At 47.0% G+C, this 27884-nt stretch overlaps 14 protein-coding genes across 14 annotated transcripts; 5 read left to right on the top strand and 9 right to left on the bottom strand.

Annotated features, from left to right (window-relative positions):
* Positions 1–703: 703 nt before the first annotated feature.
* Positions 704–4633, bottom strand: GLAREA_00496 (Winged helix DNA-binding protein; the record flags this gene model as incomplete). Its single annotated transcript, XM_008085254.1, has 1 exon — positions 704–4633. The coding sequence occupies one exon, from the start codon at positions 4631–4633 to the stop codon at positions 704–706; it is 3930 nt and encodes a 1309-aa protein (XP_008083445.1).
* A 1173-nt stretch (positions 4634–5806) lies between these two features.
* GLAREA_00495 (uncharacterized protein) lies at positions 5807–6565 on the bottom strand (the record flags this gene model as incomplete). The annotated part of the gene is made up of 2 exons (XM_008085253.1): positions 5807–5895; positions 6025–6565. 2 exons carry the CDS (start codon positions 6563–6565, stop codon positions 5807–5809), a joined length of 630 nt encoding a protein of 209 aa, XP_008083444.1.
* A 244-nt stretch (positions 6566–6809) lies between these two features.
* GLAREA_00494 (Nucleotidylyl transferase) lies at positions 6810–8783 on the top strand (the record flags this gene model as incomplete). The annotated part of the gene is made up of 1 exon (XM_008085252.1): positions 6810–8783. The coding sequence occupies one exon, from the start codon at positions 6810–6812 to the stop codon at positions 8781–8783; it is 1974 nt and encodes a 657-aa protein (XP_008083443.1).
* A 297-nt stretch (positions 8784–9080) lies between these two features.
* GLAREA_00493 (NAD(P)-binding Rossmann-fold containing protein) lies at positions 9081–10006 on the bottom strand (the record flags this gene model as incomplete). Its single annotated transcript, XM_008085251.1, has 2 exons — positions 9081–9868; positions 9922–10006. 2 exons carry the CDS (start codon positions 10004–10006, stop codon positions 9081–9083), a joined length of 873 nt encoding a protein of 290 aa, XP_008083442.1.
* A 364-nt stretch (positions 10007–10370) lies between these two features.
* Positions 10371–11211, top strand: GLAREA_00492 (Acyl-CoA N-acyltransferases (Nat); the record flags this gene model as incomplete). The annotated part of the gene is made up of 3 exons (XM_008085250.1): positions 10371–10444; positions 10511–10749; positions 10850–11211. 3 exons carry the CDS (start codon positions 10371–10373, stop codon positions 11209–11211), a joined length of 675 nt encoding a protein of 224 aa, XP_008083441.1.
* A 989-nt stretch (positions 11212–12200) lies between these two features.
* On the bottom strand, positions 12201–12906 carry GLAREA_00491 (uncharacterized protein; the record flags this gene model as incomplete). The annotated part of the gene is made up of 3 exons (XM_008085249.1): positions 12201–12335; positions 12399–12703; positions 12894–12906. 3 exons carry the CDS (start codon positions 12904–12906, stop codon positions 12201–12203), a joined length of 453 nt encoding a protein of 150 aa, XP_008083440.1.
* A 2485-nt stretch (positions 12907–15391) lies between these two features.
* On the top strand, positions 15392–16641 carry GLAREA_00490 (Phosphoglycerate mutase-like protein; the record flags this gene model as incomplete). The annotated part of the gene is made up of 6 exons (XM_008085248.1): positions 15392–15523; positions 15576–15720; positions 15770–15834; positions 15884–16155; positions 16204–16433; positions 16481–16641. The coding sequence occupies 6 exons, from the start codon at positions 15392–15394 to the stop codon at positions 16639–16641; spliced, it is 1005 nt and encodes a 334-aa protein (XP_008083439.1).
* A 334-nt stretch (positions 16642–16975) lies between these two features.
* On the bottom strand, positions 16976–17475 carry GLAREA_00489 (uncharacterized protein; the record flags this gene model as incomplete). Its single annotated transcript, XM_008085247.1, has 3 exons — positions 16976–17143; positions 17194–17309; positions 17358–17475. The coding sequence occupies 3 exons, from the start codon at positions 17473–17475 to the stop codon at positions 16976–16978; spliced, it is 402 nt and encodes a 133-aa protein (XP_008083438.1).
* Positions 17476–18405: 930 nt separating this feature from the next.
* GLAREA_00488 (uncharacterized protein) lies at positions 18406–19977 on the top strand (the record flags this gene model as incomplete). Its single annotated transcript, XM_008085246.1, has 1 exon — positions 18406–19977. One exon carries the CDS (start codon positions 18406–18408, stop codon positions 19975–19977), a length of 1572 nt encoding a protein of 523 aa, XP_008083437.1.
* A 493-nt stretch (positions 19978–20470) lies between these two features.
* GLAREA_00487 (The spindle assembly checkpoint protein mad2) lies at positions 20471–21349 on the bottom strand (the record flags this gene model as incomplete). The annotated part of the gene is made up of 5 exons (XM_008085245.1): positions 20471–20824; positions 20874–21087; positions 21144–21169; positions 21220–21245; positions 21295–21349. The coding sequence occupies 5 exons, from the start codon at positions 21347–21349 to the stop codon at positions 20471–20473; spliced, it is 675 nt and encodes a 224-aa protein (XP_008083436.1).
* A 184-nt stretch (positions 21350–21533) lies between these two features.
* On the top strand, positions 21534–23492 carry GLAREA_00486 (P-loop containing nucleoside triphosphate hydrolase; the record flags this gene model as incomplete). The annotated part of the gene is made up of 1 exon (XM_008085244.1): positions 21534–23492. The coding sequence occupies one exon, from the start codon at positions 21534–21536 to the stop codon at positions 23490–23492; it is 1959 nt and encodes a 652-aa protein (XP_008083435.1).
* A 579-nt stretch (positions 23493–24071) lies between these two features.
* Positions 24072–24780, bottom strand: GLAREA_00485 (uncharacterized protein; the record flags this gene model as incomplete). Its single annotated transcript, XM_008085243.1, has 3 exons — positions 24072–24096; positions 24144–24640; positions 24721–24780. The coding sequence occupies 3 exons, from the start codon at positions 24778–24780 to the stop codon at positions 24072–24074; spliced, it is 582 nt and encodes a 193-aa protein (XP_008083434.1).
* Positions 24781–25336: 556 nt separating this feature from the next.
* Positions 25337–26165, bottom strand: GLAREA_00484 (Thioredoxin-like protein; the record flags this gene model as incomplete). Its single annotated transcript, XM_008085242.1, has 2 exons — positions 25337–25746; positions 25802–26165. The coding sequence occupies 2 exons, from the start codon at positions 26163–26165 to the stop codon at positions 25337–25339; spliced, it is 774 nt and encodes a 257-aa protein (XP_008083433.1).
* Positions 26166–27024: 859 nt separating this feature from the next.
* On the bottom strand, positions 27025–27845 carry GLAREA_00483 (Histone-fold containing protein; the record flags this gene model as incomplete). The annotated part of the gene is made up of 2 exons (XM_008085241.1): positions 27025–27282; positions 27357–27845. The coding sequence occupies 2 exons, from the start codon at positions 27843–27845 to the stop codon at positions 27025–27027; spliced, it is 747 nt and encodes a 248-aa protein (XP_008083432.1).
* Positions 27846–27884: the final 39 nt, after the last annotated feature.

Here is a 27884-nt window from a genome sequence, read left to right as displayed (position 1 = left end):
AACTCCTGCAAATTAGGGGCAAAAGGAATACATTTTCTATTCCGATGGGCATGACAAATTCTCTGCCAGGAGTCCAGGCCACGATGTAACAATTTCTGCACAGAACTAGATGAACAAACATAATATCTATGATGCTTCACGCGAAGTTCGCTGATTTCAGCTAGTAACTAAAACCGAATCTCACGAAGGCAGAGATATCATCATATTTGTACTTACCAATCCAAAGAGACCAAGTTGAGAAACTTTCTTCCCTGGTGCATCTGGACAGTATTTATTATGAATATTCAGTTACCTCAAACGTGATCAAGGCAATTCAAGAAACCCCACATGAAGATAACTATCAGAGATGTCATAGGGGACAAAAACAATACTTCTGACTTCTTCTGATCAATGAAATCTAATATTCACGGAATAATATTCACGGAATAATATTCACGGAATAATATTCACGGAATAATATCCACAAATATCGATTGTAGATATATACAATGGTAAATTTATCACACCAATATGTTAAATTCCCAATAACATACGTGTACCCGCAAACGCCTACCAAGCATGTGCAAGTTGCATCAACACTTATCAAAAATGCCATTCGCCACAGATAAGATAAGTTTCCCAGTCCAACTGCCCCTTATTAACCCACCTGACCACATACATACACTCGAAGTGCTGTATTTCAAAAGATATAGATATTCTCGTCCTACGCAGTAAGTTCCGGCGGAGCGGAGATAGCAAGTTTTTTGGCATCTGGCATCTCGTCCATGTCTGGCTCACGTTCCCGTTTTTGACCAATGATCTGCGTCCCGGATAGGGAACTTTCAGATGGATTGAATGGTCTAGAGTCTTGTGCCGCATTTACAGCTTGCTCGTCAACTAACTGTTCCTTCTTCACACCCGCAGCTGGAAGTGCTTCGCACGGCACGCTTGCAACGACCGGAGGTGCTTCATCTGCTGCGGGTTGCAATGCGCTGGCTCCACTCGTAGATAAATGTGATGCAGAAGGAACGGGAGATGCTGAAGATGGGACTCTTGGCATAACAGATGTAGTAGCTGGACTACCAGATTCGGTCCTTCTAATACCAGGTGTTGTCATTGGAGGCCGCGGAATAGATGTTGGCCCCGAGCGATTTGGTCCGTACCTGCTGAAAGTAGGGCGCATAATAATTGGACGAGCAGTAGTTGCTGTAGTATGTTGAGCTGCATTAGTTTGTGTTCCGTTTTGATTCGCCAGAGGTTGAGGCGAGCTATGTTTCCTTTCTTGGTCCCGTGGAGGATCCGCAACATATGAACGGTTTGGTGTATACTTGAGCGTTGACATGTTGGTAACTAGCATGTTTTTGAAAGCTCTAGTGATCAAAGCCTCCGAATCACCGGGAACGGAGGTTACCGTGGCACGACCTAGGACTCTGTTAATTGCAGAATTAACAATTTTTTCAGGATCCAAGGTCTTGGTGATTTTCAGAGAATCAATCAGATTCGTTTTGAATCTCTCAACAGCAGCATTGAGCTCGACACTGCCCTCGATGGCAGATCGGAAATCCTCAGAAGATGGAGATTCCTTCTCAACAGGCGCAGGTGGAGTAGGCGCTACAGGTTGGTCGGCATTTTTAGGCGGCGATGTGATGACAGGAGGCGGTTTTTGTTCAGACATCTGAGGTTGCGGTGGTTTTGGAGAATCCGTTTGTGTCGGCTTTGGCCCATATGGTGAGCTGTAAGTGCCACCAGTGTTTGCCATTAGCTGAGGTGCGACTGGAGGCATAAATGGCGGTGCGTGTTGTGCGTTAATGTGCATTGGATGCACCTGATGATTAGGCCCGGGAGCGATTGAGTGACCATTCATATGAGGTGGTTGCGGTATATACTGCGGATGCTGAAGAGGAGGCTGCCCGGGGTATTGTCCTTGACCATAATTTGGTGGTAGTTGATGCTGCATTGGATAACCGGGAGGTGGACCCATTGTACCGTGTTGTCCAAACGGCATAATGTGAGGCGGATGTCCAGGTTGATAGAAAGCTTGTTGTTGAGGTAACAAACCTGGATGTGACTGAGGAGGCGGCGACGCCCTCTTCTTCTTTTCCTTTTCGATAGATACTCCAGGGACTATACCCCACATCCAGCCCTTACCATCTCGTTCAATCTTGCGGAAAGCATGATGCTGTGATAAATTATGTCGTACACTGCTTTGCCACCCATTTGTCGGAACCTTGAGAACAAAGTAGGGATATTTCCGCTGAATAGCACGATATATCTGGGGCAACGACATTTGTCCATTTTTGGACTCGTGTAAAGCCTCATATATGAGTGTGACATAATTGGCTTGAGGTTTTGCAAGCTGCTGTTCTGTAAGTTCCGACTCAACGAAGGTTGGAGACGGGGATCTTTCAGGCTTAGGTGGTTTCTTCTCTTTCTTCTCTTTGGCAGGTGCCTCTTCGCCACCGGAACCATCCTGCTTAATAGCGTCTCCCTCTTTAGGCTCCTTTGGCTTTCGCTTGGTGTATTTTCTTTTCTCGCGCGGTTCTGGGGGGGTATCTGGCCTTGGATGCTTGCGGGGGCGGCCGACCTTGTTTTTTCCAGGAACTGTAGGCTGGCCGTTCGCGGGTTTTGCAGACTTATCCATTTCCCCCTCTCTCTCACGTGCCAATGCCTCCTTTTTGGCCAATTGTTGTTCTCGCTTAGACATGATGCCGTTTTTAGGTGGTCTCCCAGGTCCCCTTTTCTTTGGGGGCATCGCAACCAGGTCGCCTTGCTGTTGTGGTGTATGTAACATGGCCTCATCCGTGTCCATAGGGATAGATTGATAGCTGGCTTCTTCTCCCTCATCCTCATCTTCCTCATCGTCTTGCGCCTCTTGATCATCGACACTATCTCCGTTTCGCTCTCTCTCATCCTCATCGTCGCTTTCAATGTCCGCAGATCGACCTTCAACCTCGCCTTCGCTAGAATCGCCTATGCCACCTTCACGAGGATCGTCTTCGAAGTCAAAGCTCATCTCTTTGCCTCCTATAGAATGCCGAATAGCACTGACATTGTCTTCGAACTCTGGCTTTTCGGCTCCTGTCTTTCCAATTGGGATATCCGGAAGAAGAAACGTAACTACAACGCCACCAACTTGAAGGACACTACCGCTGTTAAGACAAATAACTTGCTCATAGTGACAGAATTTATCGTCGATGAAAGTACCATTTCGCCCAAGAATCTCCGCTTCCCAGTAATTCTTCCGAATGTTATAGGCAATCTTGACATGCCTCCGCGAAATAGACTTGTAGGCGCTATGAGGAGCATGCACGCCGTCTTTTGCCGCAGGATGAATTCCCACTAAGGGACAATCATGCGGAGACGGCTTCAGAGTCTCTGGGTCGACTGGGACGGCGGTATCTAAGGCGGCACGTTTGGCTGGAGCCTGGGCGTAGGTATTGTATACAACTTGACCTCCCAAATGTGCGAGTGAATTCCTTCTTGACAGGTGTTGGGATGATTCACTGGACTTGGACCTCTTGCTGGCTTTCTTTGATCTACGGCTCTTTCGTCTCCTCCGATCCTCTTCATCATCCGAATCATTTCCGTCTCGCAATATACCCCCACTCTCACTGACAATTGACTTCGTATAACGACTGCCTTCCTTCTTCAATCTCGGCGTATGCGGAATGGGTGCTCGCGCAGAGGCTTCTGATTCTAATCGTGCGCGCTCCTCCTCTTTCTCCCGCCGAAGTGCATTTTTGGCTGCATTCACATCCCGGCCTAAAACAATCGAATATGTGTTCATGTAAAACTCCCCGTCGTCAAATACTAGCTTGGCGTATGCCGAGACTCTGCTGCTCTGTAGTTCCTCATAAACCTGAGGCGACGGCTCAAGATATGGTGCTGCAAGCTGTGATCCCAATCCTAGTCCCATCCCCATCCCCATGTCCATACCAATTCCCATCTGCATCGCCATGCCCATGTTCATGTCTCCCCCGTTCTGCAAGGCCAGCAAATTTTGTGCGTGGTCGTTTTCGTACGAACTGATAAGATTCTGGTCAAGAAGCTCGCCTTCGGGAAGTATGAGACTTGTCTCTGGAACTTGCGCTTCAGACCAATCGGCGAGGTTCTCAGCTACATTCTGTGGAATTGGGACGGTATCGTGGTTTAGAGGGGCATCGAAAGCGACGTGAGCGACTTCTGGCAAAACCGGTCCAGAGTTTGAAGGCACATCTGCGGTTTGTTCGCTCTCCATGACGACAGAGGTGGCATCCTCTAATGGCTCAGGTCCGCCATCGAGGTCTCTGGTCGGTGATGCAGCAAAAGATACAATCCCCCCACCCGGCAGGGTCTCCTCCACTGCGTTCTGAGTTTGCGCGAGCTCGCTGTCGTTTCGGTGTGGTGATTGCGACAATGATGCCCGACGCGGGTTGTCGTCGCCATTGGTCATGGCCTCCGCGGCAGCGGCCATGGTCATAGAATCCGGTGAAGTCATCGCTGTCGCATTGAGTTTACTGACAGCTCCTTCACCGATAACAGCGTCCACTTCCAAGTCGAGTGCGTTCGTGGGCGGTACTTGTACTGGATCTGCGCTCGACCAGACCAAAAGCGCGGTATTCGAGTCGCTGGGGGCGGCCGGGAAAATCTGGGTAGTAGTCACGTGATATACCATGTTGATCGATCTGGAGGTCTAGAACTGAGAAAGGCATCAGACGTTTTCGTGGATGGAGAAGAGTCGATTGCCAGACGTGCTTGTACCGGATGTCGGTTTACAAACGCAATGCGACGTAGTTGATGAGCAGAAATTGCGAAGGAGGTAATAAGGTTAACCTAGATCGAGATCGTGCGGAAGGTGAATTCGAGAGCAGGAGGTACCTAGGTAGGCAGGGACGGTTCCTTAAAGTCGGTACTCCACGCCAGTTGCGGCTGCTATGACTGCAAAACGTTTTTTTTAGCACAATACCTAGCCAACGCCTACCTAAGTAGCTTACACCATTCGTTCATCTTTGCTGTACCAGCCCGCCGTGGACAATATAAGTGGCTATCGAAACAAGATATTTGCTCCGGACAGTTGACGAAATGTACGATATTTCGTCGACTGTTTTTAGTAAATAAAACTTTCAACACGCTCTTAGAATAAAATCACGAGTGAAGCTTATATCATACTTTACGTTAGGACTGTAGTGAGAAGGTTCTGCTATTTGTTCTGTCCTCTGCGAACACGGACCGATGCACCAGTGCAAGAAGTACAATAATTCAGCAGAGAACTTATCAACACGCCGACGTTGGGAGGCATATTTAGCCTTTTCAATGAAGACATTATTTTATGTCAACTAAAAGGCAACCAAAACGGACAGGGCAGAATAGCATTATTCTACCGTAAGGGGGTGGCCCCCTAGGCTTGCAATGCAATGGTGACAGACTTCCAAGGTTACTTTCACTTTAACGCATACCACTAACCTTATTATACTCCCCAAAACAATCTTGATCAAAGGCGAATGCTCGGAAACATATATTTCATTTGAACGTCAATCAAATCAACGTGTACTGCCAGTTGAGTAGTGGCTTCGATCTGAACAATGAATCATCAAGTAGCGAGTATTCCAGGTAGCCAGGGAGTAATACTAAGCAGGAAATAAGAGCCGTGGTAGGAGGCAAGACAAATGAATCATCCATCGACAAAGCTTTTCTAGCTGACTCACTGCTATGATGTGGATCTCTGACAACGACCAATTCCATCCAAACTGTGAATGACCATCGAAATCTCCCAAGATTGTTAGTTGTTGGCGAGCCATGTATCAGGACACAGAAAAGCACCATTCTGCTTGATCAAAGCCTCAAAATCCTACGACTCCAACTCACGGTAGTTGGTGCTTGGGACAGTCTCTTGACGAGCATCTGGCGGATTTCTTTGGCTATTAGGATGGCCGCGTCCTGAAATGTTGTCTGCCACAACCCAGGAGAGTGACAAGCACATACCCTTTGCCGCTCTTAGCAAACGGTTGCGCCTCAGCGAGTAGAGTAATATGCTGAATTACTTTCTACTGTCCTTTCAATCCATACGCTTTCCAATGCTGGCATCCTCGATATTCGAATCTCCCCTCGGCAACACCTTGCCAGAAACCTCCGTCTCGCGTTGCGGTTCACCAACCATTCCCTCTATAATTTTTGCTTTTGCTTGGGCTCTCTTGTACCGATCGTCGAAATCAGACACGGCGTCCTCGGTGTTTTCAGTTGATAGACTCTCCGACTCAGCTAAAGCATGTAACACTTGCAGATGCTTAACCAGACGTTGGTTGTTGGACACCGATGGGAGCTGCAGTGGAGCAATCGACAACTCATCTCGAGTTTGCTCGGAGGGTTTCTCTGATTCTTCAACCTGCTTCGAGACTGTTGTTTGAAGTTGGGGAACTCGATTGGCCCAGACCAGTGACTTCCCATAAAGTTTCGCACCTTCGACGTATTTTTCAAAGCCCTTTTCTAGACCAAATTTTCTTCCCTCTATACGACCCGCTACAATGCCATCATCGAGTCCGTTTTGGTACCCGTCAGCATAGAAAGATTCCTCGAGCCCAAGGATCTCATCGAAGGTCTCGTTCGGCATCGTGACACGCTCTGCTTGAATTCTCCCAAACTTTTTGGGCGGGTGGGCGCTGTCGCAAATAATTACGATCACCTGACAGAAACCGGTTTGGAACCGAAGTTTATGCGGCCCAGCGATTTGCGCAGGGTTCGCGCTTCTGACTCAAAGTGCCCCGCGATGCCCTCACATCGCAAACAACAACCCTCGCGGCTTTAGGTTATCATATTACACGTAATTGGAAAAACCTTGTTGGATCTTTTACGCCATGGCGGCCCCGAAGATCATACTGCCCGAGAAGGGAAAAAATAATATTCTCATCACCAGCGCTCTGCCATATGTTAACAATGTCCCTCATTTGGGAAATGTGGTCGGCAGTGTGCTGAGTGCCGACGTCTATTCGAGATTCAGCAAATTGAGAGATAGACCAACTCTCTACATATGCGGGACGGACGAGTACGGTACCGCGACGGAAACGAAAGCACTCGAGACGGGCCAAACACCGAAAGAACTCTGCGACGAATTCCACAAAAAGCACAAAGACGTGTACGATTGGTTCGAGATTGGTTTTGATTATTTCGGCCGCACAACAACAGAGCAACAGACTGTAATCGCACAAGATATCTTCTTAAAGCTCCACAAGAATGGATTTCTCGAGGAGCGCACAACCACACAGCCGTACTGCGAGAAGCATGAGTCCTTCCTCGCCGATCGTTTTGTGGAAGGCACATGTCCGAAGTGCCAGTACGATGATGCTCGAGGAGATCAGTGTGACAAATGTGGCAGCCTCCTTGACCCATTCGAGCTAATCAATCCTCATTGCAAGGTCGACGGTGCGACCCCAGTCCCGCGAGAGACGACACACATCTTCCTGAGACTTGACAAAGTACAAGGGGATATTGAGAAGTGGTTCGACGTGTCGAGTGTGGAGGGTGCTTGGCCGCAGAACGGTGTCAGTATCACTAGATCATGGCTGAAGCAAGGACTGGAAGGTCGAAGCATTACTCGGGATTTGAAATGGGGTACCCCAATTCCACTTCCGGGTTATGAGAAGAAAGTGTTATATGTTTGGTTCGACGCATGTATCGGCTACCCCTCGATAACAGCAAATTACACGAAAGACTGGGAGTTATGGTGGCGTGATCCGGAAAATGTCAAGCTTTATCAGTTCATGGGCAAGGACAATGTGCCTTTCCACACAGTCATTTTTCCAGGATCGCAAATCGGAACCAACGACAAGTGGACAATGCTCAACCATCTCTCCACTACCGAATACCTCAACTATGAAAACGGAAAGTTCTCCAAGTCTCGAGGTGTAGGTGTATTTGGAGACACCGTTAAGGAAACAGGTATTCCTCCGTCAGTTTGGAGATACTATCTGCTAGCAAACAGACCAGAAACCGGCGACACCCAATTTGAGTGGAAGTCCTTCATTGCTGCCAACAATAGCGAACTATTGGCGAACCTTGGAAATTTCGTTAACCGATTAATCAAATTCGTCAACGCAAAGTTAGATGGAACTATTCCTGAATTTCAAGCTTCTTACAGTGATGACTCTTTCGACTTCCCTAACTTTATCGAAGAGGTCAACTCGCTGCTTGCGGAATACGTTGCTGATATGGAAGCTGTCCGACTGCGAGCTGGACTTCAGAAGGTCATGCAGATATCTCAAAAGGGAAACCTGATACTTGCTGGCCGTCTTGATAATGCCAATCTGAAGGAAAGCCCGGAACGAACAAAAAGTATCATTGGACTTGCGCTCAATTTGGCATACCTTTTGGCCTCGATATCATCACCATACATGCCCTCAACTGCCGCCTCCATCGTGAAGCAGTTGAATGCTCCTCTGATCTCCATCACCGATAAGTGGACTCCTGATTCCCTGGCTGGTGGCCACAAAATTGGAAAAGCTGAGTACCTGTTCACGAAAATTGATGACAAGAAGGAGGAAGAATGGAGACTCAAATACGGAGGCACGCAGGCAACGCGATTAGCCGAAGAAGAAGCAAAGGTGAAGAAAGCTGCGGATAAGTTGAGAGACAAGGAGCGAAAGAAAGCCAAGAAGGAAGCCGAGCTGGCGAAGAAAGCGGCCGCAGAAACAGGAGAAAGTTCTAAATCCGCAGAAGACAAGAAGGTTGGCGCAAAAGTTGAAGCAGGTACTGGTCAAAATTCACAAGTAGAGTTACCACTCCGCGGTGCCGTTCCAGAAGAGCAAGCCCCACCGCCAAGTGCAGCTCCTTGAGATGAGCCAATGGACAATTGTATGAACGGCGTTTGGAAAACGTAGGCATTGATTGGGAGGGACTTAAACCTGTTCTCCTGAACACTGCATCAGATTTATCTCGATATCCTAAAAAAGCTCAAGGAATTTTTGTTGTGATATTGTGGATGTGTTAGGTCTAGACTTTGTTAGAATTCAACAAGTTAAAATCGACGGCAAAGCACGATAATGGAACCGAATTTAGAACAAGACTTGAAATCACTTTTGATTGCTTTGATGTCTTGGATCTCGAAGATTCCCACGCAGCAAAAACTTGCTCTAAATCGCCATCCGCATTCCTCCATTAGCACAAACCACTTGACCAGTGGTCCATAAGGCATCTGGTGTACAGAGCATTCCTACCACTCCAGCAATTTCCCCGACGTACGCTGGTCTCCCACCAGCTCTCTCCTCATCATCGACCAAATCCTTGTCATCGATATCTTTCCTAATTTTACTTCCTGGCGTCTTTTGTATAAATGGCCTCAGATAACCTTGGAACTCCTCACTCGTTCCACCCCACATATCCGTTTTCACAGGTCCTGGATTTACAGCATTGACGGTCGCTCTCTCACTCAACTCTCTTGCCCAGGTACGAGTCATCGCCTCTAAGGCAGCTTTAGTCCCACCATAGACTGACTGAAGCGGAAACCCCTCTGAAGATGACACTGAAGAGATATTTACGATCCGTCCAGAGCGGTCGTGGGGCAGATATGGAAGACATGCCTGCATCAGAAGAAGCGGGCCAAGAACATTGATCTGGTACTGCCAATTGAAATCTTCGATGGTGCAATTTGCGATTGACAGGTTTCGAGAAACGCCGGCGTTGTTTATTAAAATGTCGAGTTTGAATGCGTCACCATATTGCTCTTTTGCTTTAGTGATGATGGAGACTGGGCCCTCAGGAGATCCCATATCAGCTTGAATTATGAGACATTGAACACCGTGTTCACCTTCCAGTGACTTGGAGAGATCTTTGGTTTTCTGGGCTGAGGATTCAGAGGTATAATTTAGGATGAGATTCGCCCCTTTAGATGCAAGATTCTGGGAGATTGCTGCACCGATTCCTAGGCACATGTCAGATTTACTTATTTTCATATCAAATAGATCTAGTTCGTACCTCTTGATGCACCTGTAATCAAAGCGAGCTTGCCTTCAAGGGCTCTTGAGACTTTTCGTCCCTCTCCCTCTTGTGCAGAAACCATTGCGTACCGAACAAGATCCCAAAGCCAGCAAAAAGTCTCAGACCACAAGGAGAAAATAGCAATTTAAAATTCTGGCCCATAAGCTCGCCTTTATATGAGTGCCCAAAGAAATAGTGGGATTTTAAAGAAAATACACTATCAAATGATCAAAAAATAATCATAAGGAAGTCTGGTCAAAAGCGTTCTAACGATAGCAACACCCCGCCAAAACACCCCGCTACCGCCCCACTTCAGCCATCCGCACCAATCACTACCAACCTCGAAATGTAGAAGCTTGCTCGCAACAGACACGGCCCACTAGAAGCAGCCTCACGGCTGCGCACCTCTCTACGATCTCCTCGACCCGGCGCAATAACCAGCAAAGATGGATATCCGTCTGCTAAAACCAAGTGATATACCGCATGTGCAGCATGCGAACATCACCAATCTGCCCGAAAAGTACATCTCAGCCCATGGCGCTCTAATTCTTCCTGTGAATCCAAGCTAACGAGAGGTCAAAAATAGTTATTTTATGAAATACTACCTCTACCATGCTCTGTCCTGGCCCCAGCTTTCATACGTCGCAGTCGATGTCTCGCGCCCGAAGAAATCGCCTTATGATTACCCAAGAATCGTAGGATATGTGTTGGCGAAGATGGAGGAGGATCCGCCGGATGGAGTGCAGCATGGTCACATTACGTCGTTGAGTGTAATGAGGACGCATCGACGATTGGGCATTGCAGAGAAATTGATGAGGCAGTCACGTATGTCTATATCTTCCCAGACCTCATAGCTGGTTCTTTCGTACGGCGAAGAAGAGATAATTATGAGCAAACAGAGATGCTAACTTTCCGTCTTGGGTAGAACGAGCAATGGTCGAAACCTTCAACGCACAATACGTATCTCTCCACGTCCGTGTTTCCAACAACGCGGCCCTACGTCTTTACCGCGACACTTTAGGATTCAAGAACGAGAAGATAGAAGCGAAATACTACGCCGACGGTGAAGATGCGTACTCGATGAAGCTGGATCTTGGATTCATTCGAGAGCAGATAGTCGATGAGGAGGACGAGGACGAGGGCGAGCCAGTTGGGAGTCTAGGAAAGGAAGGAGGTGACACCGAGGTCAATGGAGGAGATGCAGGTCCAAAGAAGAGGAAGGTTAGAGTTGGCCGGGGACTTGGTGTTGGAGATCTGGTTGAAAGGGATGAGAGTCACAAGGCTTGAAATGTAGGAGATGTTTCAATTGATCTTGGCATATATGGCGTACAAAAGGCTTTTGATATGTTATAGATTCGGCTGGACACGCAAACTAGAGCATCGAGATATTTCAAAATCATTATTGAACTACGTAGTGCTTTGTTACCGAATGTCACCCTTTAACTTTACTTTCGCAGCAAGGACTCTTAAGTTTTTCAACTAGTTTCGCTTCGTGGACAACATTACAGCTATGAAATAGGGAGATGTATAAGAGACGTCAAGAGACCGCAAGTGCGGAGTAGATAGAAGGAAACTCCACTGTCCTTTTTAATCTCTGACAAATTCCAGGCTTCATCAATGCGCACGCTCATTTTCAGCAACCGTATGTCTAGAGACTGCTGTATACAAGTAGTTCTTAACACAATTCCATCTCGGCAACCGACTCAGTTTTCTGCAACAAAATGTACACCGCTGAGCACTTCCGGGATGATTAATTTACCAGGCTGAAAAGTCATTCATGGAAGACGCTTAATCTGTGACTTGGGCTCTGTAACTATCCATCTGCCCAGGTAAAGAGGCTCAGTCGCGGGCGTAAGAAGAATGAAGCCGGATTGTGTTAACACATTAACGAAATTCTCGGTCCTGGAACAATTGTGTCTAACTGATACATGGCAATAACTTTTAGTATCTGTAATAGCACAAGGTATAAGGATGTCTTTATACAAAGTGAAATTACTCTTACAGGAGTGCATAAAACGGGTTGTTGGTTGTGTTTGTTGATTGTGTCTGAGAATGTAATTTACAGGATGAGTTTATTCACGTTGTGTAAATCATTATCTGACAAAGAAATCGCTTGCGATGAATCAATTCCCGTAAACTATGTAACCTAATACACCACCGGCCATGACTTGCAAATCACCGAGAAAAACATCGGGAGTCGAGATGAACCATGTTCATGCTCATTAATAACATCTAATTCTTACAATCCCACTTCAACATTACTAAGTTTGAACCCTTTAGTCGAATGGGTTGGTGCGGGTGCCCCAGTATGTTAGGAACAAACTGAGACCGACAGACTCGAAGAGACGGGCAACAGCTCCGACAGCGACGGTGTCAAGAGGACGCTTCTCGGTGAAGATCTGTGCGATGAACTGGAATTTGTTAGTATATGATTTGATCGAGAAAAGCTCAGATATCGCAGCTGAGAAACTTACAGAAGGAGCAGAGCTGGCCATGAAGATCAAAGAACCGAGATATGCAGCACCCTTGTATGAGAGAGTACCGGTAGCGTTGATCAAAGCACCAACACCATATGCCTGGATGGCGCTTCCGACCAAAGAGGTACCATATGCAGCAGCAGCGGAGGCAGTCTCACGGGACTTAATGAACTCCTCCTTGGAGTTCGCGGCCTGAGCACGGTGGTAGGTGTCACCGAAAACTGGGCCAAGAATGGCGAGGGAGGCGGCGTGGTTGAAGACTGTGCCGAGAGCGATAGCCGATGGCTTAACTGGCGGGAGGTCTGGAAAATAGGAGTTAGTATGTATTCGAAATGAAGCTATCCCGGATCTGAAATGTCGTGAAAGAGCTATTCGGCTCAATCCGTAGGGAGCTCCCGCATTTCGAACTCAACAGCTTAAGAACGTGAAGCTTCCCCTCTTCCAGCTATGTCGTCACCGCAAGTGCATCGATTGAGAGATTCAAACACTTACATGAGAGAGACATGATTGCGTATGTGTGAGGGTGGTTGAATATTTCAATTGGAGGCTCGTCGAGAACTTGAATAGATGCCAGTTCGTGGATGTAGAATGAGAATGGGGGAAGAAGGAGCAAAGGGAGGTCAAGAAAACATATACTGTGAGGCAGGCCCCCCGGCTAGTGGCAAGCGAGCTTAGACTGGCTCTGATCAAGGAAAACAATGACGTTTGGCTTGGGCCCTGCAAGTTGCGTTGCCTCCCGTGATTCAAAACGGCAGGGATATGGAGCCATCAGGCCTAGATTTTGGCGGGACTGCGCTGCTTCAACGATGGTGGGTCTTTGTTGCTGTTGGATGGAGGTTCAGAAGCTGTTTGTTTACCGTGTTGCGCAGAGTACCTACCGTATGGTAGTCATTTGTTGGATACCATTTAGACTCTACGTATCACCTAACTGTGCGGCTGCCACTTACTACACATGTTCAATCCAAAACCTCAGTAAAATTGCTATTCTCCCGATGGTTCCTCCATAGTGCATGAGCAAATTGGTACGCTGGGAATAATGCATCATCAGACAAAATGGACAATGACGTCACAGGCTGGAGCTTCAGCCACAGACAGTCGCGCTTCCATTGGTGCCATAATGCCATTTGGTGGCAGCTCTAACTGGAAAAAGCCGGGGAAAATCGTGGCTTGTTTTCAACCGAGGGACCAATCTCTGCGTCAACGTATTAAATGGCGCATTTTGGTACATGCACCGTGCACTAAAGCCACACCTAAATTAAATGCGACTCGATGTTTTACCCCTATTCACCACAATACAGCTTTTCTACAACAATGCCACGCGATTACCAGTTTAGAGGTAGGGCAGTAACTCCTCCTAAGGGCTTAATTGCCGAGATTGATCACAAACATCTTCAAACGCTAACACGCTCTGCCATTCTGGGCGCCAGGCTTATTTCACAGACCTATAATATTAAGATTATAGATGCCGATATTAAGAAGGCTCTAGGAGCCCATTCTCGAACCTAATCGCGAGTCCGAAAAGAGAATACCTGTCGGACGCTTCACAATTTAATACCGGAGGATAAGCAAGACCCTCGAGGGCGACCTCGGCTAGTAACTCGAGGTTGTGTTCAAGCTATTGCCGATTATATCGACGATGAATCTGTCTCTCTCGAGGACCGTGGAAAGCCCTGGCTAGATATTGCTTCTGCCTGTGGTTTCGACCTAGATGTAGACCCTTAGACTATAGCTAGATAGATAAATAAGGAGGAAGGTATTATAAATGCGAAGTGTACCGAAGAGATTCTTTTGACCGATTATTAAGCTAGCGTACGGCTTCTTTTTACCTTTAAATATATCGGTATTCCTGGCTCGGTTCGAGGACTTCGAGAGCACTCGATAGACTGGTATTAGGTTGCTTTTTGCGATGAATTCTACTTCGGATTAGGACCACAGGTTACAAGGAGGGTTAAGAGGCGGCGGGGTCTTCGATATATGGCTCGGAACGTCTATCGAAAGAAGAAGATAACGACTAAAGATATTAAGGCAAAAGTAAGAGAAAACGAGCACCTTAAGCTCTTAAATATCTTCGTTATCGTCGGCTTAAATTATCGAAGAGTAATCTCGTACAAGGTCAAGAATAGCGTGGGCAAGATGACTTCTGGCGCTTATCGCCATCTTCTCGAAAAGCTCCGAAACGATGTCGAATTTAAGGGTTTAACTCTCTATTAAGATGCCAATTCTGCTCACGCTAGTAAAGAGATTACTAAATGGGCTAAAAAGACTCAATTTCCTCTTATTACCGGGCCTGGCAAGTCACCAGATTTCTCTATTCTCGAGACTCTGGCTCATCCTTTAAAGAGGCAATTTTATAAGCGCCGTACGAATACAACTTAAGCTGGTTTTAATTGGTTTAAAAAGGTGTTTATAGAGTATGATCAAGGCAGGATTGAGCATCTATATAAGTATTATACTAAGAGGCTACACGAGTGCCAAAGTCCTGAGGTAAATGGCCAAATGACTAGATATTAAATAAAAACATCGTTCTACATTTTAAAGGTCGATTTTTAGGTGTGGCTTTAGTGCACGGTGCATGTACCAAAATGCGCCATTTAATACGTTGACGCAGAGCCAATTTCAGCACCTCGATCCAGCCAGCTTCCAGGTTGTGCTCCAGTCGCCCAATTCATCTTCGGCTGAACACGGATATTCCCGGTCCGTTCCGACCCCGACCTCGCCCCCTTTGAATTGAGTTGAGCTGACAAGCGAAGAGAAAGGGCCAGCTGCTGGCACAACAATCGTGGACATCTCAGATCACACCTAGACGTCGCTGAAGCCTTGAAGCTCATCGAGTTATTTCTAGAGGAAGTATTTTTTATGGCTAGATCTTTTTTCAGACTCAACTGCATCATGTATGAACGGTTCAAGTCAACCCTTTTCAAACAAGACCATAGATTAACAGAATTAGACCTATACTCTTTGTCGCAACATTTATAGTTGCTTTCCTGATCATGTCTGGCGAAGCACCAACCGCTCAGCCCATGTCACCCATGAAATCCGAGGTCGAGTATTTGGAGTACACAACTGTACCGGGCTATTTCCAACAAGATGATCGTGCAACGAATGACAAGATATTTGACTATGTTTGAGACATTTCTCGTCTGCGATTTGACTGGAGCACTGATCTCGCCCTAGACGAAAACGAACTTTGGCTTGATAGAAAGATCATATGAGGGTCAAGCTGAAGAAAGCCAGAAGACGCAATGGGAGAAATTTGAGCTCGAGGTAGCAAGGCTAAACCGAGAAAGTGATGACTCTGTTCAGTATAAAGTACTTTTCTGTAAGCATGCTTTTGATCCAGACAGGCGCCTCTTTCTCAACACCAGCAGTGGGACGTCACGGCGAAGGATATCATAACGTAGCTGAAGCATTCTATGGAACTAAAGACTGGGATGTCCGCACTCCCTTCTCATCCTGACCTGACCAAACTGACACATATCCAGTGCTACTGGTCTCTACAAGATGGAAACGAAACATCTACTTGGGCTGATGCTCTCCTGACCTCCATAGGAGAAGCCCAGGCTCAGAAAGCCAATAAGTTCTGGCAGTCTCTTATCGAAACCCAAAAGATTCAAACGCCTCAGTCCTATTATACGTCTCCATTACTTCGATGTATGGCCACTGCTAGCATCACATTCTCAGGGCTCGATCTTCCTCGAGATAGGCCGTTCAAGCCTCTCATTAAAGAGTTGATTCGAGAAGCCATAGGTGCTCAGTAAGCGTTTCTGGGTTTATTCTCCTAACCTATCTAACATGAATCTAGCACCTGCGATCGACGTAGTAGTAAATCTGTCATACATGGGCATTATCCAGACTGGCCGTTCGAAGAAGGGTTTGCCGAAGAGGATCCTTTGTGGGATGCTGAATTGAGAGAGAGTGACGAGGCGATGGATATTCGATTGAGAAAAGCTCTTGACGAAGTCTTTGGTACCGATGAAAATACTTGGATTAGTATTTCGAGTCATTCGGGAGCTATTGGGTCGACCTTAAGAGGTAAATGAATTCTCAATAATTTGGTTCTACAACTAATCTTATACAAGTGTTGGGACATCGAGTGTTTAGCCTTGGGACAGGTCAAGTCATACCAGTGCTAGTCAAGGCCGAAAAGGCGGCTGGCACTGGACCACCACGAGAGAAAGGGCCGTACTTTAAAGTACCTACATGTCCGAAGCCACCACCAGTCATCACTTCTTTGGCATGACCTTAGATACAGCTGGAGTGCTTTGGCCAACCTATTAACTTAAATCATGCTTAAGCATCGATAGACAATTTTGATTTTCATAGTTCAAACAGACTCCAAAAACATGATACAGCCTGAAAAGGAAAAACGCAATTTGAATGTCGTGTCAAGTCGAATCGAACATTTTGTTGTTCCGCACGAGGTGGTCCCAGGCGGGCCTGATGAAAGAACATAGAGAAGAGTTTGTGCAGAATTGATTCGTGGTATTATACATTCCCCGCAGAAGACCTCGCTATTCGCTGCCAATCCATTACCGACTCATATTGACGTACACATTCAACAACAAAGTGCACCATTACTTCCCACCGAACCAGGATGAGATACCGCTCTTAGCTTTCGCAGCGCTCTCTTCCACCTTGCGATCTGCGTTATCAATCGCCCTCATAGTTTCCTTGCTTGCATCTTTGCGGTACTGCTCAAACTTTCCCTCGGCCTTTGCAGCCTCTGCCTTAGCTTGGTCGACCTATCAAGAATAAGTCTAAACCCCTCCTATCAGTTCTGTAAATCACATACCATAGAATCGACCTTCTGGCCGGCCTCACTTGCCCATTTCTCTCCGTCTTTCTTGACCTGGCTGGCAGTGCCTGGTAGTTGAGCCTTGGTCTTAGCAGATGCCTTGTGGATATCACCTATGCCGGTCAGCTATTGTTGATTCTTAAAACTCAGGTGCAACGCACTCTCGAATTGCTTCTCTGCAACCTTAGGGGAACCGCCTGCCGTGTACAGGTAGTAACCGGTGACACCGGCGACCGTCAATCCGGCGTAGAGAGGAAGTCTTGATCTTGGTTGAGCCATTGTTGGTTTTGTGTTTGGATGTATTTTACGCGTCGTACAAAGAGTTTGAGTGGATGATGTTGTGAGAAGAAGCGTTGGTGGTTGTTACGAAGGTCGCAATGAGGGGTGCTGGAGGAAATCTTAAGATGATTGCATGATCGAGGCCGGACAGACAATTGGTCGCAATTAGCGGCCCAGCTGCAGGTTTGTTCCTGCCAGAGCTTTCCCCGCGACGACGGATACGGAAGTAACCACGTCATTTCTCAGCTATCCGAGCACGGACAGATTCACGGGCGGCGCCTTTCTTCTCACGCGGTGAGGTGAGGTGGACCAGAAAATCTAAGAGTCAAAATAGTTGAGAAAATCTACAAATTTCGTCAATTCTTTTAAATTAGTTGTTCACGTGCACATTCAAAGAATCTGATTCAAAATTCGAAAATTAACTGACGAGCTACCTAGGTATACCGATTTCCACCCCGAGTGTGGCTGGTGCATTTGGCGCCGCCCTACCTATTCAGTTCCCGGTTGCACTCTGCCTACTAGAGAGCTGCATCCTGGTTCTACCTACGGCTGGCGATCGGTGGGACTACAACCGGAGCGTCATACAACCGTCCAAGGTTCCTCGACTTTTGCAATCTTGACATTTGAACACTGCGAAAGTAGAGCAGAAGCCTAGATTGGAAATCTTGAGTAGACTTCCTGGATTACAACTGCTTTCCCCATTTTTCTTCTGTTTCTATTTCTATTGTCTAATTTCACAAAGTTTTGTTCTGTCCGAGCTCAACCTGCATTCGTTGAGCCTCCTCCTGAGCCGTCCGTTTCTACGAATCAAAGACTAGTTTGCTTTTATTAGTGTCGTCAACAGCTTCATCACAGCCAAACGAGAGCAGGACCATCACACTAAGGGCCATCGTTAATCCATCTACCGCAATGCTATTTGCAATATAAGAAATGTCTCTTCATCTGCACTCCTCGACGCGTCGTCCCGAACCCCTGAAAGACACCGATTACGACCATGAGATCAGTTTAGTGGATCATACGAAGAACCAGAACGTTTCCGTCGAGAATGGGAGGTCATCCAGGAGCAGGTCTGCTGGCCGAGCGACGCAAATATCGGATGTTGCTTCGGATTCTTCCTCGAGAAGACTCAGCGATGTGCCGCTGAAGAAACGCCATACGAAAGACAAATTAAGAAAGGAGATGTCGAAGAGGAAATATAAGAAGTACCAGGATAAAAGCAATAAGGATACAGACGCAGGGGCCGAAGAGGATTCTGCTGAAGAAGACGAAGAAGATGGGACCAAGCCATCAAGAGAGACAAGTCCTGAAAGAGCTGGCGCAGAGATCACGAACGAGGAGACGCCTGAAAGGGGTCGAAGGAAACAGAAGCACAAACACAAGCCTTCTGAAACCGCAATTGATATTTTATACGAAAACCAGCGTGGTCTATTTCTCTGCGGAATGGCGTTGTTCTCTGCGAAAGCGCTCGGGAATCTCGACCCTGCACCATGGACGAATGTTGCTCATAAAACAAGCGCCACGAATATCACAAATGCACAAGTTCCAGATCCCTCTTGGGAATGGGTTTCCAAGGAATGGACGGTCAATCATGAAAACGACGTGGATGAAGATGGATGGGAATATTCTTTCGCATTCTCAAAGAAGTTCTCATGGCATGGTCGATCGTGGTATAATTCTTATGTGCGAAGACGAGCCTGGATAAGGAAACGGGCGAAAAAACATGTGGGATATGAAGCTCAACCCCTAGCACATCGACTGAACTCCGACTACTTCACAATACATCCTGCGGTTGAACGAGGTGATAGTAGGAGTCGAGCGTCAACAATGACAGATGCCGCACGATTCAGCGTTGACATGCTAGCTAAACGAGATATGGAAGAGATGGTGGCCGAGGACATATGCGACATCACTGCACTTATGGTCGCTCTTAAACTAGCAGCGATTGACAGAGAGAAGCTGGAAGCGGTGGAGAATTTTATCGAGCACGGCGGGGACGAACTATTCTATTTGAGGGATCGTATGCACGATATTATGAGAATGTTCATCTTCCAAGCGTCCAGGAAGATTCTTGTCAGCCATTTACATAAGACCTACAACGAACTCGTAAAGCAGTCGGAAGAGGTTGAAGCGGAAGACGACGATGACAACAAAGGTTCAGAAACAAAACGGCGTGTCGAAAATCTCAGGATCGCACTTGAGCACGCTGATGAAGAGGTCAAGAAGCTAGAATATTGGTCGGATGTCAAGGAAATGGCCGAGAACGGCGAAACGATACATGGTGTAGACCAGATCGGAGGCTGGGACGCAAAGGAATGGGAGGGTATCGATATCTCCCGGCCGAAAGATGTGATTTCCAGACCCCACGAAGCTGGAAATATCAAGAAACGCCAGGAAAACGGAATGAACGTAGAAAGGGCGTCGTCGAAAACAAGAGACGGAACGAACAATGAGAATGGTGGCAGTACGGCCAAAGGAAAGGGAAAAGATAAGGCAAAGGAGTAATGTTCATTTTTAGCATGGCGTTCAAAGGCTTATATCACTTTTTAGCGCTTATGGTTCATTGGCTGGAGTTTTGCTGGGTTCCAGAGCCCTCATTATTGGGCTGACGAAGGGCCCTGTACACGAAGATTGTACTTATGCCTTATCTAATACATATACCTACTGGCCGATGTAGTGATTTTCTTTCTCGATTTGCTCTTGTAAGAATTGATCTTCTTTTCAAAGTTCACGTCGTTTTGTGAAGTTTGTGGATGAAGACTCGCAACTCGAAAGTAAGACGTTTGGAATCAGAACGTAGTTACGGGATCTCCGATGAATATAACGACATCAATATTGCTTTAACAAGTACCAATACTCCAAAATTATATAAACCGGGTTCCCAGCCAACCAGCTTGGACCATTGAACAGCCACGACGAACCCACAATTACTCCATATCCTTTTGACATCCTACACATAATATCACATATACTTCCGACCTGTTCATCCCAAATCCAATTATCGATCCATCCGATAGCTAACAAGCGTGTCAACTTTGTGGCTAGCCGTGCTGAAACTTCTCAGCTGAACCTTCTCTCCATTGATAATCTCCTTCGCATCGCTGTCGCCCCATTCCATTGGTACATCACTATCTGCATCTGCATATACAAGTACATTGAATGTACAATCGCCAGCTAGTTCTGGCAAGAATGTGACTGACGCTGTGATTTGGCGGAAAATGGATTGGATCTCGGATTGAATCTCTGCTTCGGTCTTCTCTGGCGCTACGTCTTCCGCGGGAGGAACAGCGTTTTCGGATGCGGGGGTTTTGGAAAAGGATTTCTTTTTGGATGGCCTTGAGAATATTTGTACCTGGAAGATACGATTAGCTCAATTTATAGGGTAGGAAGAGGGGACGTACATCAAATTGCCAGCGTTCTACAGTTTCCCCAGTGTCTTTGGATGTTATGACTACAACAAGTTTCGATATTTTGCCACCAACCATCCACTTATCCAATTGTGACATTATCTTCTTGATGTATGCTTTGACTTGGTCGTCGGAGGACACGAGCATTGTGAGGCCATACTTTTTGACTGCTGTGAAGTCTTCGGCGGGGTAAACTCCTCGTTGGAAACTGCGTAATTCTTAGTAGCGTCCAATATCTAGAACTCGTATTTGCACAAGACATACAGAATCGTATTTATGGAGTATTGAAACTGGGTTTCTTAGTTGTCGTCTTCTGGTGTAGACTGGGGAGAAGCCTTACGAATTCCGCTACGAGTTTCGATGATCCTGCGAGGGTTAGCCATAGCAGGAAATTTTCAGTACTATTGGCGACTACCTTTTAGTGACAGCTTATGTACTTTCGACTTATCTTTTCCTGGCTCGGCAGACATGTTGAATTGCTTAACAGATTGTATTCGTTGTGAGATGTCGCGGTTTGCTACTAAAAGGTATCTTTATCGGAGATAAGGTTGGCTCAGCAATCGGCTTGTCCCGCGGTCTTCAACAGCATCCCAGAGTAAAATTGTACCGAATCGAAAATCCCCAACGCCCCTCGATTCCGCGACCATTCCTTCAATGCAGCGATGCCCGTTGCAATTCTTACGGCTCCCTAGCGCTATTCGTGCCCAATATGCCACCCAATTCTTCTCACAGACGCGATCATTCACGGCCTCCATAGCGTTTCGAGCCGCCCCAAAATCGGAGGTCGAGAAACGTATCCAGGCTATCCCAATTGAGCGGTTTCGTAATTTTTGTATTGTCGCGCATGTCGACCATGGGAAGAGTACGCTCAGTGATCGATTACTCGAGTTGACCGGCACGATCGAGCCAGGTGGTAACAAGCAGATCTTGGACAAGCTAGATGTGGAACGAGAACGAGGTATCACAGTAAAAGCGCAAACATGTTCTATGCTGTACAAATATAAAGGGGAGGACTACCTGCTTCACTTGGTGGATACTCCAGGACATGTCGATTTCCGGGCGGAAGTTAGCAGGAGTTATGCAAGTTGTGGAGGGGCATTGTTGCTTGTAGATGCAAGTCAAGGAGTCCAGGCGCAGACGGTTGCGAACTTCTATCTCGCGTTTTCTCAAGGGTTGAAGCTGGTGCCGATTATCAACAAAGTCGATCTTCCCTCGGCAGATGCACCAAGGGCGCTGGAGCAAATGAAGGCCGCCTTCGAATTGGAACCCTCAGATGCAGTTTTAGTTTCAGCAAAGACAGGGCTCAACGTTGAAGCCATATTACCCAATGTCATCGAACAAATTCCTGCTCCGGTGGGCGACCACAAGAAACCTTTGCGACTACTACTGGTTGATTCGTGGTATGATAATTACAAAGGGGTGATTTTGTTGGTGAGGATATTCGACGGGACTGTGAAAGCTGGCGATCATGTTAGATCATTTGCCACAGGTATTAAGTATTTTGTTGGAGAAGTGGGCATGATGTACCCCCACCAGACGGCGCAGAGTTGTCTAAGAGCTGGCCAAGTCGGCTATATCCATTTTAACCCTGGTATGAAAAAGAGTGCGGAGGCATTAAGTGGTGATACTTTCACAACAGTTGGGTCGGAAGGAATTGTTGAACCATATCCGGGATTCGAGGAGCCAAAGTCGATGGTCTTTGTATCAGCATTTCCAGTAGATCAGAGTGATCATGGCCATTTGGAGGATTCTATCAACCAAATTGTCCTCAACGACCGAAGCGTCACCTTACAAAAGGAATCTTCAGAAGCACTAGGGGCAGGCTGGCGAATGGGGTTTCTGGGTACACTGCATTGTTCTGTTTTTGAAGATCGACTTCGTCAAGAACATGGCGCCAGTATCATTATTACACCTCCCGCAGTACCGTTTAAGGTTCTCTGGGCGAATGGCAAAGAAGAAATATTCCAAAGTGCCATGAGTTTCCCAGACACAGATAACAACCATCAGAAGGTGGCGGAAATCCAAGAACCTTACGTATCAGCGACTATTACCCTCCCAGAAGAATATCTGGGTAAAGTTATCGAGCTCTGCGAATCCAACCGTGGCGAGCAGGTAGAACTGACTTTCTTTACGGCAACTCAAGTCATTCTCAAATATGATCTTCCACTCGCTCAGCTTGTTGACGATTTCTTTGGAAAACTGAAGGGAGCCACCAAGGGATACGCATCTCTGGACTACGAGGACGCTGGCTTCCGCCGCTCGAATATTGTGAAAATGTCACTGCTTGTCAACAAAGAACCAGTTGATGCTGTAGCACGTATCGTACACCATACTCAGTGTGAGCGTCTCGGCAGGGTTTGGGTAAAGAAATTCAAAGAGCATGTTACTCGGCAAATGTTCGAAATCGTCATCCAAGCTGCCGTGGGAAATAGGATTGTAGCAAGAGAGACCATCAAGCCGTTTAGAAAGGATGTTTTGCAGAAACTTCATGCCGCGGATATTGGCCGAAAGAGGAAGCTTCTTGACAAACAAAAGGAAGGAAGGAAGAAGCTGAGAGCTGTAGGAAATATCACTATCGATCATAAGGCGTTTCAAAAGTTTCTGGCCAAATAGGGATATAATCTGTAAACATATGTATAAATACAATTTTACACATCATTGATTCCCGCCTTTGATGATTACTTGTTCTTGATTTCCGATCCCTCTTGATTTTGGCGCCTCATCAAGTCTGCCTATACCAGAAAGCAGACGCTATAAGGTCACGATGACATCTAACAATTTCCTGGGTCCAATGTGAAAATACGTAATCACTTGGACACCCGATATTTAGGACTGACTAAGGAAGATCTTAGCTCTATGTGAAGATTGAATTCAGTGAATGTATACATGTGCTGTAAGAACCCTCACGGATATGAGATTTCGTAAGCTATTCTAGTGAGTAGTGTGCGTATTCCGGCCTGTTCAACAGGTCAAGCTCATCAATGAACTATACTTGGTCCCAACAGGGCGAGGGGATGTAAAAGATATGCCAGTGCTTGCTAATTTATGCGACGGCCGAAATATCACGAACATCACAGGTACACTCATGTTTTGGAACACCAATAGTCAAATTTTGTTAATGATTTTCTTCGTCTATCTTCCCATGTGCCCCGTATGTACAAAATAACGCCATCAATACAGTGTTCCGCCTCCTCACTTGAAAGTCCGGCAAGGATATCTAGAAACTGTTAGTTTTGAGCCGTAACTGATAGGAAATTTACTCACTGCTCAGGATACGCGTTCTCAGCCGTCAAATGGTATTTATCAGCGCCAGCCTTCAAACTAGCACCTGATGGAAGCGGAGGTAACCCATCCTTCCCCAGAGCCTCAAGAACACCACTCTTTCCGCTTTTCGCAAAGAAGGCACTCAATCCCAAACTGCCCTCCTCCTTGACACTAACCAGCTCTTTCGATCCACTCTCCCCAATCAACTCCTTCTTTGGCGCGCTCGCGCTTCCAATACTCAGTAATGCCACTGCATCCGCCTGGTTCACGAAAGATAACTGCGGATACGAGCGTCTCGCGTCACGCTTCCAGTATGGGTTATCGGCGATGTCTCCTGCTGGGAGAGTAACGGGTTCGATGAAGGAGAAGGGCTCGTTGGATCCTGGGGGTGGGTTGCGGAATTGGGGGTTGAGAGGAATGCCGTTCGAGCGGGTTGGGTCGACGGCGAAGAAACGGCGGATTAGTTCCCAGATTCCGGTGGATTGGACTGTGTATTTCTAGTCTTGTGCGTGAGTAGGGAGTACGATTGGGTTGTGAGGGGAATGTGGTAGGCTTTGGATGGCGAGGGAAAACATACTTTTGCCACTCCCATGCGGCTTCCTGCCTGTGAGGCTTTGGCTACTGCCTGAGATGACATCTTGCAGTCACAAGATTGTAGCAATAAGTTAATCGAGGGGTTGCTGTGTTTTGCAAGCTTGGAGGGAGAGCTCACGGGTTGTTCGACGTTGAATTCGAGACCGGCGCTGAAGAGCGAACCGAAGTTTTGCCGCCGTATATCAAAAGGATCGAAGCCTAATGAATACCATATATTGGCAGATAATGGCCGAATTTACCCATCTATCCTTACAAACACGTTCTGACTGGGTCCAGCCTTGATTATTTTATATTTTTCAATCATAGCGAAGGGAGAATTTCAGAAACCATCGCTGGCGCCTTACGGAGATGGATTTGGGTGGAGCTATATGCCCGGTATCAGCAAATTGGCAACATTTGGCCAAAGTTATCCATTTTATGTTATCATTTATTGAAGATACTAAGACTGCTACTACCACCATGTCTGATTTTTACGATCCGACGCACTTCTGTAGCATCCATTTTACCATACACAATTCCCGAATGGAGAGACAAATGCAGTAAAGCTGGCTGAAAACCGCCCGACAGAAGGGGACACATTGTGCTGCGAACAAATTCACCTAGCCATCCAGTTTCTCTGCAGTATCAGCAACCTGAGCAGCTACCTTGGCAACCTCCTCATCAGAGGCAGCATTAGTACCTTCGGCGGTGCCCCCAGTGAGTTCGCCAGATTTGATCAGTTTCTCGACAACCTCAACTGTGCCCAAGGGAGACCCGCCTTCAGCAGCAAAGATCTTTCCAGACTTGTCAATGACAAAGACGCCTCTCGTGATCTTGCCATCTGACTTCAACAGGGTGATGGCTTTGATAAGAGTACCTTTAGGGTCACAGAGAAGAGGGTAAGGAAGCTTTTGCTTCTCCTTGAATGTCGAGTTCGCTTTTGGGCTGTCTTTGGAAAGCCCGTAAATTGAGAGTCCGGTTGCTGTCAAGAGGGTGTACTGGTCACGGAATTGACAAGCTTGTTTGGTACCTGAGTAGATTAGCCTGTGTAGAATAACTTTGCGCTTTTCTTTGAATTCACTTACATCCAGGAGTCGATGCCTTTGGGTAGGTGAAAAGAACAACGCCAGCTTTGCTCTCGCCGACCAACTTCTTGAGGCTAGTTTTCTCTCCTTCATGCGTCTCAATTTCTCCTCCAAAGCCCTCGAGATCGATGACTGATCCGACCTCAACTTTTGACGCGCTTACTTTTCCATTGGATTTAGCCTTGGGTGCTGCTTTGGGTGCCAGAACTTCTTCGGCGGCATCTTTGACGTTTTCTGCGACCTCTTGGACCTTCGCGACAGCGGTCGCGACAGGGCCCTTCTTAGTAGCAGGCTTCTTCTTGGTCGCAGGAGCGATTTCAGGTTCAGTAGCGGGCGCCTTTCTCTTTCTTAATTCGCGAGGCATTCTGTGTGATAATCAGATCACAGTTGAACTGTGAAGTAGCGCAAGTTGGAATTGTATGTTATGATCGGCGACACAATCTGGAGGTTGGACGCGAGTATCCTTGAATACAGAGTTACCGTTGCAGATCTTTAAGGTAGTACACCACAATGACAACGTCTTTTTGAGATGGAGTGAGGGGATGTGAGCGGTAAATCCAGAGGTTGAAGAGAGGTCGCTGAAATTATATGCTTGGCCTCAAGTTTGGTCATACTCGAGCAAACCGGTAAGGTAGGTAGGTAACAGGGGAGAGCGGCTCAGGGGTTTGGCGGCGCACCTCCTCTGTCCATCTTGCAATGATCCGCCCCCGGCTTTGCCAGTATCTAAAGATATCTAGCAAATGAGAACGCTATCAGGCGCCACCGAGTCACCAACACGGTAAATTGAAATTCTTGACCGCCGGTTTGAGACAATTTACTAGCGAAGCTTCGCTGATGATATTCACACGTGACATAAATCTCGGTTTTTCATCCAGACTGCTCGCGTCGGCTTGCGTTTACCTGAGCTTCTGGACATGAAGTTGATCCGAGATTAACGAACAAGGACTCAAAGACATAAGTTGACACATATCATGTGTCTGATTATCTAGCGAATATCCTTTCCAGGGAGATTATATGTAGCAAAAGTTTTTATAACTATGTGATGGGCAAACCACAGCATAGAGGATATCACAAACCCCTAGAAGTGCCCAATATGTTCCATGCCTGCACCACGATGCATCCCACACCGGGTGTTCCAACGCCAGAAATCATACTCACATTATTGAAACGCCGATACCCGTGCTCCATAGCAACCCTACCCAGTGACACCTCACCACGCATTACTACTCTTGGTTCTTTCCACCTGTGACTTTCGCAGCTTGCACGGCACTCATTTTGGCAATCCATGCATTTGATGGTTGTATCTTACGGACAGTTCGGATCTCGTCACTGGCGTAACCCGGAATCCTGATGTTGTATCCGCGCTCGAGAGTGAGTTGAATGTCTCTGATCTCTAGAGATTTCGATCCGCGCTCTTTTGCGATCTTACAAGCGGCGTTAAGAACTTGGTCAACAAACGTGTCCGCAACAGTGAGCATAGACTAAGATTGTTAGTTGCTGCTCTCCATCTTCGAAAACCACAAGGCAACGGTAAAAGTGAACTTGATAGACTTACTTCTTCAACCTCAGGTGTGAGGCTAGGCCCGTCTCCATGCCCGCCACCTGTTACCTGCTTAACAAGCTCGTCCAGTTTCTTCCTACTCAATACCCGATCGCCTTCGGCGGCCATGTTATAACCTGGTGCCTTTGGAAGCACAGGCTGAGATATAACCCCATTACCCATGTTGCTTGGTCCACCAGAATACGTAGGTCTTGCCTGGCTTATTGGGACAGGCTGAGGTGGCGCGGTTGCTCTCTCAGGAAGATGCTTTGGAATAGGCATCTTTTGAGTGCCCCCGTTCTGAGTTTCCCTGGGTGTTGATGATGGATGTGAATGACCCATAACATGGTGTTGTTGTGTGTTACTGCTGGAGTAGCTTCGAGATGCTTGCGCAAGTGCAGCGGACTGCGAAAGCGCCTGGGGTTGCTGAAGAGGGGCTTGGGACGTGGCCGACAAAGGCGCACCAGCAGATCGAGGGTGAGCCGTGGCGGGTGAGTTTTGCATCGGCCGTTGAATTTGGTTGATGGCTGTAGTAGTGTTGAT

This window comes from Glarea lozoyensis (genome assembly GCF_000409485.1).
Source record: "Glarea lozoyensis ATCC 20868 chromosome Unknown GLAREA3, whole genome shotgun sequence".
NCBI classification, from domain to species: Eukaryota; Fungi; Ascomycota; class Leotiomycetes; order Helotiales; family Helotiaceae; genus Glarea; species Glarea lozoyensis.
This window is presented reverse-complemented; position numbering and strand designations above follow the sequence as displayed.